The sequence below is a fragment of the Gambusia affinis genome, linkage group LG11 (assembly GCF_019740435.1).
Source record: "Gambusia affinis linkage group LG11, SWU_Gaff_1.0, whole genome shotgun sequence".
In the NCBI taxonomy this organism is placed as follows: domain Eukaryota; kingdom Metazoa; phylum Chordata; class Actinopteri; order Cyprinodontiformes; family Poeciliidae; genus Gambusia; species Gambusia affinis.
Window position 1 is genome coordinate 23,153,164 of NC_057878.1, and position 12,829 is coordinate 23,165,992.

Here is a 12,829-nt window from a genome sequence, read left to right on the forward strand (position 1 = left end):
TTTTCCTTTATCTTGTAAAAAAACATTGGAAAATGTTGCATAGATGGTGTTTGTTTCTAGTCCTCATAAGTGATATTTACTTGGGACAATGCAAATATACAAAACCTAATATTCACACCTTTTGGACCTTTTCATATTTTAGCTTTTAAACCACAAGCCTAAATGTATTTTAAGGTTTTCTGTAATAGACTGAAAGTATAGCGCAAAAGTAATAAAATGGAAGGGAAATTATGCATGGTTTGAAATTTACTGATTAAATCTGAAATGTGGTGTGCATTTGACAACCCTTAAAAAAAATGTGGTGCAATCTCTTGGCATCAGAAGTCATTAAAAGAGACTCCACTAATTTAATTACAATATAGTTTTAAGCAAAAGCCTCAGAAGGGAACTGCTGAAAGAAAGTTTTCCACAAACCCCCTGAACTTAGAGACAACATGCACAATTCTAAAAGTGGAATAAATAAATTAAATTAAATAAAATAAATAAAAAATACTGCACACAATGAACATGGTCGTGGTAGGATTTTGCTGTGGGAAGTTGCTCAAATGAAGAAATAGGATCCTGCTGGAATGTGTAGGTTCACCTTCCAGCTACCTTCCAGAAGATCAGGCTATTTAGGCCAAAATGAACACCTACCCATTTTATTTTTTATATATTTTTTTTTTATTTAAATTTCACAGCATGTTCATTGTAGTGGACATCAGGACGATAAAATAATTTAGATTTCAATCTAAATTATAACGGAATTCAAAAAAATTGAAAAATGTACAGATTAGAGATTAATGAATGACGTTAACCCAAAAAAAGAGGTCAAATTTGAAAAATACATTTAATAACCACAAGTTAACCATTTCTGGTTGCAGTCTATCACTTGTTACTTGAAATGAAAACCAAAAATGGCTGCAAACTGCAGGGTTGTCCCTAAACTAAATTTATTTATTTTGAATTATTTAATTGTTTATTTATTTTTTTTATTTTGAACATGATAGAAGTATAAAATCACACACATCGTGTGAATATCAGCACACATAGAATATCTTGGCTTTCTCAGAGTCAAAATCTTCTGGACTAAAAAATCTAAAGTGCCAGTTATTAGCAAGAAAATGATGAGGAATAAGTTCTGCAAACTTCTCAAAGGGTCTTCCAGCAACTGGAACCATTATGACGAACCAAAGAATACCAAAGCCACCTCAATTACCAGAAGATTGGCCACTGTGAATAGAAGGGAACATCTTAGCTGGTATGAATGCACCAAAGTGGTTTGAAGAGTCAAACCACTTTTGACAGTGTGAGGTTGGTGTGAACGAACCATTAGTCTGTCTCTCTTCATCAGATTGTCCTTGATCTGATGACGTTTCCTGCCATAGGCTGATACTTAACCTCATCTTCATCTGACAACTCCAGATATGAATCTCCCTCTACTATCTTGTGCAGAATCCTGCTTCACTTCTTTCTCCCACAACAATGTGGAGTCATTAAATACACTGAAATGGTCCTGATGTCCACTACATTGACATACATAAAAGATCTGTTATTTCTAAACAGAAATTATTAAATTGTTTTCACTGGTCAACATATTGTTATTGGTATTTAATTAATAAGAATAGTTATAATTATCATGACAAAAATAACAAAAGACGTTAAATATTTGACTCATCTACCCTGTTTCCATAAAATGTGGTTGCTGGCAGGTTGGCCATTTTGATTTTAAAAAGGGTCTTCCCAGTATGCAAACCTATCACATGACACATCCCTGGAAAGTCCAGGATGTCCTCTAAAGAGTACTGTAGGGCTAGAAAGGGTAACTCAAAGTAAGATCCAGAAATTATTAAATTGTTTTCACTGGTCAACATATTGTTATTGGAGAATAGTTATAATTATCATGACAAAATAACAAAACATTTGACTCATCCCTGTTTCCATAAAATGTGGTTGCTGGCAGGTTGGATTTTGTCCTCTAAAGAGTACTGTAGGGCTAGAAAGGGTAACTCAAAGTAAGATCAAAAAAATAAGCTTCAACACAATGTCCACTATAATGGACATAAGTGTATGGGCTGGGTCTCAAGAGGATTTGGATCTGTCAAAGATATATATTTTAAGATCCTTACTAATACCACATGTAAACAGTCTTCTCTTAACACATTTGAACAATGCCTGCATAGTGACTGCTTGAGTAGCTTCCAGTAAAGAAACAAACAGCTGATTGTAGCTCACCTGTTTTGATTTAACTGCCTATTAGTAAGTTCAAACTGAACTGCCGTGAGCAAAAATTTAACTCTATAAACAGAGAGTGACAAGAAGTTGTCCATAAATGCTCAGAAGGAGAAACTGTTACACTTCAAACAATAAAACCTACAAATCTTTTTTTTTTTTTTTTCCTGAAAGAAATCCTAAACTTTCAAGAAAGGTGAACTAACTATAAATTATTTAAGTTCAATATGTATCTTGTTTTTCAATAAATAAAAAGATCAGTATTGAAAGACAGTGGTGCATATCTGAGGCAGTTTGCCAGTGAATGCTCTGCATCATTGCTATGGAACGAAGTCTGGTGACAGGGCTTTTATGGACAACCACAGTACAGTGGTATTGAGTTTCAGTGCATTTGCCCTTGGACAGATAAAATGATAGGCTAACATACCCTCATGTACAACCAGTTATTAATACATGACATAGTGCAAGTAATTTGTAAAAATAAAAAAATAAAAAAATAAATGAAAGAGTCCAGTAGCTTTTTGTAAGGTGGCCAGTGGCCCTTTTTGATATGGGTAACGTAGCTCACTGCTCAGGGTGACATGTTGTCTGAGTGGCATCAAAGTGCAAAAAAAAAAAAGAAAAAAAAAAGGAATCTGTCTCTAAAGTGCTGTGAAATAGTATTTACTCTGTTCCAAGTTTCTTCTGATTTTGATTTTTTTTTTTGTTGTCAAATGATTTAATTAAAAAACAGAAGAACTTTACTGCAACTTTTAGCTGTTGCTTCATGGCAAAGTAAATTCTCCATAAACCTAAAAACTGGTTGGAGCCATTTCCATATTGATAGATAATGATGACTTTGTTTCTCATCTGTTTCTAAGTTTCTTTAGATCTGTGTATGATGTTAAAATATTTTTAACTACTGTATATTTTGGTGTTCATCATTTTGTCTGACAGGTTTTATTTAATCTAGCTCATTATGCCTGCAGATCTTGCAGTAAATACACCTGCATATGGTAAGTTTGAATCAAAAATGAGGTTAAACGCAATTACCTGGGTGTAGGTTTCCTTCCTGATTAATAGTAGATGGCTTTTTTTTCTAAGGAAAATTGTCATTTGAAAATTACTTTTTGTATTTACTTAGTTTATCTTTGTCACCTAATAAAATTTATCTGACAATCAGACACAAGTGTGAAAAAACCCATAAACATCAGAGCACTGTACCACAGTAATTTCAAAAAGATCAAAGAGGAGATTCATTCATCTTCTCCTTGTTCATTGAGTAAATAATAAATTCTATAAACATAAGGAACATTAGAAGGTAATATTGTTGTTCTCTGTTGTTCAAACTGATATATCCTAAACAGTAGCACAATGTACAAGAACAATTGTACAGGTGAAAAGGACTACTATTTTCAAGAAAGTTAAATTTAATTATGTTATTTTTTTATGACATAAGGACCACTGCCTGTTTTTTTCAAATGAGACTGAACGTGAAAACCACAGAAAATGGTAAATATCAGCTGCTTTAGTTAGTGTTACTGTGTCCTTTAAGCTCAGACAACTTAAAATGATTCCTCTGCTACCACAAATTTTAAGTTTTGAAGATTAACATTCTCGAGAAATTTTACGTTTTGCTTGCTCGTAAAATTCGCATATATCTTAGGACAGCACCTGGTTATTGAGTTTACCCTCTCTGATCTCAGCCTGGGTTCTCTTGAAACTAATTGTAGTTTTCCCCCCCACCTCTCTCTCCGTGTCTGAGTTACAGCGAGGATTTCGCCTCGCCCGGAGCGACGTCACACCAAGGTGGAAGGAGACTCATTTTTCCAGCATGTGTTCATCCAAAGAAAACACGCTGACAGGCTGAGCGGGAGGAGAGTCGCCTCTACCTGCAGCCGGTGGGCGCCGCCAATTATTCACCAACTTCTTCATCAGCGCGTCAGCTCAGAGCGCGGTGAGAGCGCTCCGCATCTGACTGCGCTGGGGCATTTTCATACCTTCATCTGCGCTTCTTTACTTCTCCTGCCTGCACAACAGTTTAACTGTGACAGAACCCCCGAAAGAGAAGCGAGATTCTGCAGCTTAATGTTGGATATTTTCCTGGCGCAGTAACTCTTGAGTGTATTCCTCATTAGACCACCTTGAAACCATGTAAGTGCGCGGCGACAGACACAGCACGGCGATAATGAAGAGGTTAACCACACCTTTGAGAGCGGACATCACTTCTCTAGCCACTTGACCGACTTTGTTGCGCATTAAGATGCGCCCGACTGAAGAGGAGGTGGACTTTTGCGCACTCCTTGGCGGACACTTCCCAGAGAGCGTTGACTGATCCGCGCCGTCAGAGAAAAAAACAATTGGACCTCCTATGATTTTAAGAAACAATCCCACTCGGTGTTGGCTGAGGTCGTTACATTGAAGTTTGTTGAAGGGGGAGAAAAAAAAAATCTCCGTGTGGAATTGCAGCGATCAACATGACGGCTCGTCTCTCACGGATCCAGCTGGCCCTGTTCTTTATTTTGCTCTGTCCGGTCAACATCATCGGACTGTGGTGGTAAGTTAACACGTGGGTGTCCTGTCCCTGTTTCATTTCAGTCTGAGAATGTATTTATTTACTTTCAGTATTGCTTCTATCTATCTATCTATCTATCTATCTATCTATCTATCTATCTATCTATCTATCTATCTATCTATCTATCTATCTATCTATCTATCTATCTATCTATCTATCTATCTATCTATCTATCTATCTATCTATCTATCTATCTATCTATCTATCTATCTATCTATCTATCATCTATCTTGATTATATTTTAGTTACACGTTTACATTTAACATTTCACCACAGTGAAGTAGAAGGATGTTATGGATTTTTGTGGAAGTTCTTTAGAATCCATGTTTTTTTTTTGTTTTTTTTTCTGGAAATTATGTTTATTTTCCATCTGATAAATGATAATTTAATTACTGATAGCCTTATTAATAATAACTGAATAATTGACACAAGACTTTCGTGGCAGGTAAATATTGAACTGATCATTATTTTCCTGGCCAACTCCTACCGATATGTGAGTCTCTTTAAAGTCTGAGCTGTTGGATATGATTTTACCTGCAAATACTATTTCTCAATTAATTAATCCCAACGAAAGAAAGGCAGAAAACTACTGCCAGTCATTTAAATGTGGTGTAAATTTGGAAGATTAGCCCTATTTAGAAATTAATAAAGGGAATTAAATTTAATTGTGCTGGTTGATGCATTTACTGACCAAATGCATTTCTTGATTTTGATGTATTTAAATAATTAGGAAGGAGGGATAAGATAATAATGTTTTGAATATGAATTAGAGCCTCTGAGGAAAATGTTTATAAGCTCTGGGATATTATTGCATTAATTAGTCTATTTATTATCTGAACATTGATATCATATTTTCAATACAATTTTCAACAATGTTGTTCAATGTATTTTATTTACTTCAGAATATGCATTATATGTAAACTGATGAATAATATTTTATTTTATTTTTTGACTAAAGAAAAATGACCATGACCAATTTCATCCTGGTCTGACTGGCTGAATGTACTATTTCTATTTTGTATATGTCAGGATTGCAACACATACAAGAGAAACAATTGGGTAGAAGATTGTTTGGTAGAGGTAGTAGTTTTGCAGATTACCCAGTTTGTCCATCCTTCATCTGATTTTTGTTAACCTCTTACACCCTAAGCGAGCCGAGGTCACATGGCAGCTGGACCCACCGGTGGGTCCGTCGGGTTCTAGAGGTTAAACTCCAATTGGTTAATTGATTGGTGCATCCCATATGATAGAGTGTAAAAGGAACAAAACAGGGAGGTAAAAAGTTATGTGTGCTCTGTGCTGCCTGCAGTGAGAGAGAGCTGTGAGTTTGGTTGAGGTGTCGTTGATGATGTGTGTGTCTGTGACGGGAGTTCAGGTTAAGGAATGTCAGGTGGCCCTCTAGGCACAGTGGATATGTCATCATAAAACAATCCATGCAGGCTCAGCTCAGCAGGATGGGTGACAGTCGATCAGACAGACGGGCATAAAGCCCAGCACATCTACCGATAACATGTTTTCTAATAATGTTAGTTTTTTTGTATGTGTGGTGCTTTTGGGGGACAAAAAGATGTTTCCCTGCATGTCTGCAAGTCATAGCTCCTGCAGACATGCAGACAAAACTTTTGCAGTGTTTGATAGTGAAGCTTTGCGGTTTTGTTCTATTGAATCCTCCCACTGTTCATTCATAGCTCAGTCAAGGTCAGTGTGGGATGTAGTGTCATGGGGGCTCTGTAAGTGCATTTGCTTGTTGACTGCTCAACTTAGAAATTTAATTTCTTGTACTTAAGATGATAGAGAGAATGTAGGTAAGTGAAAATGAAGAGGAGTTCAAGATCAGAGCCTGCAGCTCAAGATCAGAGGTATCATTGAATAAAATATTAAAACTGCGCCCTAATGAAAAAGTTTGAATGTTTGGAGCCTGGAATACACCTAACAACAATATTTGCCCACAAGGGTGCAGTATTATACATGAGCCTCTTGAATATTGCAAAACCTGCTTTGTTTTATTTACCTGGTAAGGAAATATTTTAGAGGGAGCTAATCAGCGCTTTATTAGCTACAACTTACAACTTTATCTTTTTGCTTGTTTCAGTTTAACCTTTGGTATCAAAAAGAGTTCTGTTTGGTTCTCATTAAACATTGCACTAAGACTTAGGTACTAAAAGGTTATTGCTTTGAGTAATGCAGTAAAAACATCTTGCTTGAGATTTTGAAAACATTAGATTTCAGACGAGCCTAATGGCTGACAAGTTCTGCCCCCCGGCAATTCTAAAAAAATGTGCAGGAGACAAAAACAACCTCTCCCTCAGAAATGCAGAACATTACTGTGAAAATCATACTGGATGGGGAGAAAAAATAAAAACTTTAAGTTTTATTTAAAAATCATATTTTCTACTGAGTAGGTTGCTTTTAGGAGAACTAACTACATCATCTTAGTTGGCATCTAGAACTAAAACAGTCACACACTTAAATGAGAACCAGCTTCAATTGGCATGTACTAGGATTATTTTAATAAAATAAGTATCCCGAGAATGCATTATTGTATTGCAGTATTTATAAAAAAATAATATAAAAGTAAAGCATTACTTTATTTAACACTAAGATATTTGTAACATGTCATATAAATATGTTACAGATATAGAATAAAAATCACTTAACTTAATAGTGGTTTTTAAGGATTTGTGCTAACAGGCTGGTGTTAGTTGGTTTATTAGTCAGCCTTTCTGCTCAGGTAAAGCCTGCAGTCCTTTGCTTTACAGTGATGCAGCTCATGACTTGCCAACTACATTTCAAAATCAGCTCCTTTTCATGTGTGGACAGTGATGCCAGACTGCTTTATTTTATGCACAATGACTGTCTTAATCTTTTTCAAAATCTTAAAAACTTACAAACATACAAATGTACATCATTTTTCATTTTATTGTGAGCAAAGAAGAAACATAGGACCCTTCTTTCAGCCTGCTCCAAGGCAGAGTGCAGCAACAGGTGGTGGAGGGGGAGAGTTTGATACTCTGTGCACCATAGAGCTGGAGAAAACTGTGGCCATTCCCACACTTTCTGTTGCATTACAAGTGATGCCCAATATCATCAATTCTGAAATCGGGCTAGTTTATATTTATTTAAGTTCAGTTTACTTTTAGACCTGCATTGTAATAGAATAGCATAATTTTACTGCCAAGCTGTTGAAAGTATGACTGAAGTTTTTTCTAGCATCAGTAAACCTTTCAGTGGAGTTAGAGCTTGATGTCCTATGTTTCCTGAGGCTATCTTTCACAATTTAAAGCCTGATAAATTCTGGCGTAGCCAGCATGTTCATGTGGTTTTTTCAGAAACCATCGCACGTGGGCGTTTAAGGAATCAAAAGCGATTCAGTGAGTCATTTCGTGTAAAATAACATCTTGTCAGCAGAAGTATTTTAGTCTGTACAGTCCATTGCCAAAGGGAGCCTCTCTTATGTTTCCTTTGATAAAATAAATGCCCTCTTCACAAAGTATTAAAAGATTTTTAGGAACAAAAATCTTATCCTTGCCAAGTGACGGAATATACAAATAGGATGTGAAAACAAATAACTTTTAAAATACAGTGTAGAATCTTTGATTAAAAGAGGTATGTAATTGTCTCAGTGTTTATCCCATCCCATGTAAATTTTCCTAATTCACTGTTCATGTGAATAATTTAGAATATTTTAGAACCTTTTTTAATATGTTATATGTTTTAAACATCTTAGCAAACCATCCATTCGTTTTTTGATTTCTTCTTGGAGGATGGACACTAGGACACAAAGTCTCCTTAAGGAGGGACATGCTCAACAATCTCCCAAAGGTAGGGGGCGTCCTAGAGACATCCTGGTCAAATGACTGAACTAGAACAAAAACTCCTTTAGATGTGAGGACCACCTAAATCTACCTTCAAGGCCCAGGGTCTGTACACTGTGTCTTGTTTTAAAATCTGTTTTTGGCTGGTGCTAGTGGCCTTTTTTCCATTTTCTGACAGGAGGTAGACAGGAAGTGAGGTAGAGAGAAGGAGGGAAGAGATGCTGGAGTCAAACAGCGACAACGTCTATAGCCTGTGCGTATGAGGTGCCCACTATACCCGCTATGCCCCGCAACATTCCTTTACCCTATTTCTAAGGTTGAGGACAGCCACACTACAGTGGAAGCTCATTTCAGCTACTGGTATCTTGTATCTTATTAGAGGCCCTTTGGTTCCCCAACCAGACACTCTCCTCACTGGGAGTTTGTCTTGAGATCCTGCCCATGAACACCACAAATATTATCAGAGACATGGGGCACAAGCTCATATTTGTGCTGATAATAAAGACACAGTATTTGGTTTGATTTAAAAGGAACAGATGACCCCTAAAAGCAACTTAGGTACCTCACATTGCCACATAGGTCCCCATGAAATACCTTAAGGGAATGGTAATAAGACATTTCCAGATTCTGAAAATACAAGTGAATCAGACCACTAAACACCCTTTTATTAAGTTTTCAAATCATGTCTTTCATTCAGGGTACACCTTGCAACATTCTGTCATGTCCCACAGTTTATTGGAAATTTACAAAAGGAAGACTAATGGGCATATTGTCTGTCACAATGTATTCAACTTCTTAAGAGTTCATGTCAATGTTCAATTGGCCATGCATTCTAGAGATTTATTTGAAATAAAGCAGAAGTGGATTAAGGGAATCAGCACTCTGGAATCAGCTACTTTTCTTTTATCCTCACTGACATAAATTGTCATCTTCTTTCACTCACCCTCTTGTTCGCTGGCTCTCTCACACACTCACCGACACATTCAGATACACACACACACACACATACAGATGCGCACACACAGTGACTGACTGTGATGCAGCCCGGGGTTAAACCACACCTGTGGGTCGCTTGCCGGTCTGCCAGGACAATGATTGGCTCTGTTGAAAGAAGCTGGACATACCATCATACATCGCTTCTTCTCTGTCTCATGCTCATTCCCCTTCAATGTCTCTATCTCTGTATGTCTTCTGAGGGAAAATGCCTATCACACGGATAGGCTGTCGCTGAGGGAAAAGAGAGAACTGGAACGAGAGACGCAGAGTGAGAGATATGAAATGCTTGGAGATAGCTGTCCTTTCAGAGCCTCTCCTGATTAAAGCTCTCTAATCATTTGGCCTGAGAGCAGAGAGCACAGCTCAGATGAGTGAGGAATGTCTTTGCTCTCCTATACTAGTTTTGACTCCAGTGCTTAGCAGGGCCAACTGTGTTATTTGCATGTCTGTGATGGGTCTGCATTGGTGGTCAGATTGCCAGGAACATGCCACAATGACACAGGTGCTCATACACAATGCATGTGTGTGTGTGTGTGCTTGTTTAAAGGATATATATAAAATCATGATTATCGAAAATGAAAAATATTTTTAAAGAAATAATTTTCGTCTTTCAATGGGAACTTGTCAAGTGGATGTACAACCACTTATTGGGAAGAGAAAAAGGTTCCCAATAAGAGGTCAAATTGAGGGCACATTTCCTCAATTTGTCATAATGCAGAAATGTGAGTGAACATTATAAGGAGTTTAAGGAAAAGTAAAACCCATAACCTCAAGGAAAATGGACACAATGTAATTCATGCCATGGTTACTACAGATAACTAAAGCAGAGAGCAGAGAGCAGGCACCCAAGACAGTGAAACTGTTGTTTGTGAGCATAAAGTTTATCAGGCAGGAAAGTGCTTTTTTTTTTTACTTTTCATGTGTCCTCTGTTAGAACATCTGCAGATGACCCAGCTGATGTTAAATCAATAATGATTTTACGAATGTTTGATTTGACAAGTAGCTTCAGTGGTGATTGTGTTTTTCTTTGTGTATGAGCCAAATGAACAAGAGAGTTTGACTGCAGCATCAGTCTGGTTGTATTTTAACTTCATTATGTTCACTTTTGTCTTTCATTCTTTATCATATATTTAAATTCGGTCATGGTCATGAATACAGATCTTATTCGATACAAATCTGAACACAGAAACAAGTTTTGAAGAAATGAAATAGGCTTTTTAAACTTTGTCCTTTGTAAAATTCTTTGTTTGTTTGTTTTGTGCGTTTGTTTGAGTTTGCATTTCCAAGCAGTAGATCTCAGTTAATGTGTTTAGTATGCACTCATTCAGTCATGTAGTTATGGGAGCATGCTTGCACATACAAACTCATTGAGGTACAGTTACAGACTGTACAGTCAGAACCCCCATCCTCGCTTGAAGAGGGCTTCATTGTAGCAGATCTTATCTTGTCCACTTCAGTGCTTCTCTGAAAAGCTAAATGTGTAATCAGGACCAGTGAGATGAGTAGAGATAAAGAATAAATGACGATGCGGGTTTGGCAGTGGGTATACCAAATACTGACGGTAAATTGTGTGTGTGTGTGTCTGTTTGTGTTCTTGTTAGATGGCATGGGTCTGCATTTTTGGACCATGCTTTAAAGATTTTTCTTTTTTTTTTGCCATCACTTATAATTGAAAAGTTGAAGTTTAGCCCTCAAACATTGGTTTCAGTGGCTTAATCTTGCAATTTTGGTTAAATTAGGTAATTTGAGATTCTGGTCTTAGTTCCACTTGCTTATTTACTCTGGCTAACAAATTTTAAATTATTCTTGCTAACAAAATCTACCTTCAATGCAAACTGGTATATGCTTAACACTTTGTAATACTATTTTATTTCCTCAAAACTTCATTAGATATTTCAGTGCCTCAAAATTTTTCCTCTTTTATCTGTCCAGCTTGGACCTGCAGACTTTAGCGTGTATCTAAGCCTTCTTGTTTTTACATGCTTGGTGCGTCATATGTTTTGTTTATCCTGATTTAGCGATGGTGGTACATGGAATAAAAAGTTTGCAGTTTTGGAAAGAAGACCATCTGAATTAGAAGCACAGTTCCACAATGTTGAAACCATGTCAGCAGATAGTCAGGCCCCATTAACCACCTACAAAGATTATCCGTTAGCTTGTGCTCCAGCTGTTCCAACACACCTGCGACAAAAGACAATTTATAAAATGCTTAGTCCTAAAGTATTTTCTACTGAACCTATTTTGGTGCTAAAACCTCCTTAGCACCCTTTTTTTTCTTCAAATTTGAACTTTAGCGTCAATAAATTGGTGCTGCTAAGTTTTTGCTAAGTTAAGGTAGAGAACCACTTTTTTAAGGCTTTTGGCATTTCATGGTGAAGAACAAGAAATAACTATAAAGATTGCCATTCCCTCAACAATACCCAGATCAGCAGGCCAATAGCAATTAAGTGCCTTGATCAGCTGAACATCAACATATAACAGATGGAAGATGGAATTAAACTCTACTTTTGGATTACAAGACAACTACTCCCACTGACTGTGACAGAACAAAAAAAATGAGAAGTTAAATGGTATAACATGAGATAATCTTCTATGCTTTTTTAGTACAGTATTTAGTATAAACTGTTCTCAAAGCTTTTGCTTTGAAATCATTCAATTATTTTGTTCATTTTTCATTTCATACATTTGCCTTGTTATTCACTTTGTACTTATGCAGCTACAAAACAAAACCATTTTTTTATATAATCTCCTCAAAGTAAACTGTAAGTAGGCGTGCTAATGTGAGTAAATAATATCTTCTAGTTAATTTCATTTTGGCTCATTGTTCATAACCCCTCAAATAGGAATCCAAGCCACCAACAACAAGGTGTAAAATAAAATTCTGAATTCAGAAAGTGTCATAATCTTCAGAACTAGTTAAAACAATAAGAGGAATAAAATGAGATATAATGATTAACTACATAGTTCAGCTTCAAATGTAATGAATTGGGATGAAATGAAAATAAATAGACAGAAAAAAGGGATATAATTTGGCAAAAATGCAAACTTAGTCCCTCTAAGTATGCATTTTTGCCAAATTATACCCCTCAGCTCAGCTCAGATTGTTAGTTAATGATGACCTAAAGAAATATTTTAGTTTAACCTGGATCACTCAATAAATACCAAGATTTTTAGTCATCTTCTTTCTGGAAAGAAAGGTTTGACCATTAGCATGAAGTTTGTCTTTCTAGACATTTTGTAGTAAGAAAGCTAA

General features: G+C 36.4%; 1 protein-coding gene across 1 annotated transcript in view; it reads left to right on the forward strand.

Moving 5' to 3' along the window:
- Window positions 1-4,072: 4,072 nt before the first annotated feature.
- The window catches only part of wnt6b (wingless-type MMTV integration site family, member 6b), a 31,019-nt gene continuing 22,262 nt past the window's right edge, over window positions 4,073-12,829 (forward strand). The window contains exon 1 of the mRNA XM_044132451.1: window positions 4,073-4,747. Within this exon, the coding sequence (XP_043988386.1) occupies window positions 4,668-4,747 (80 nt within the window). The 5' untranslated portion in view covers window positions 4,073-4,667. The remainder of the gene's footprint in view (window positions 4,748-12,829) is intronic.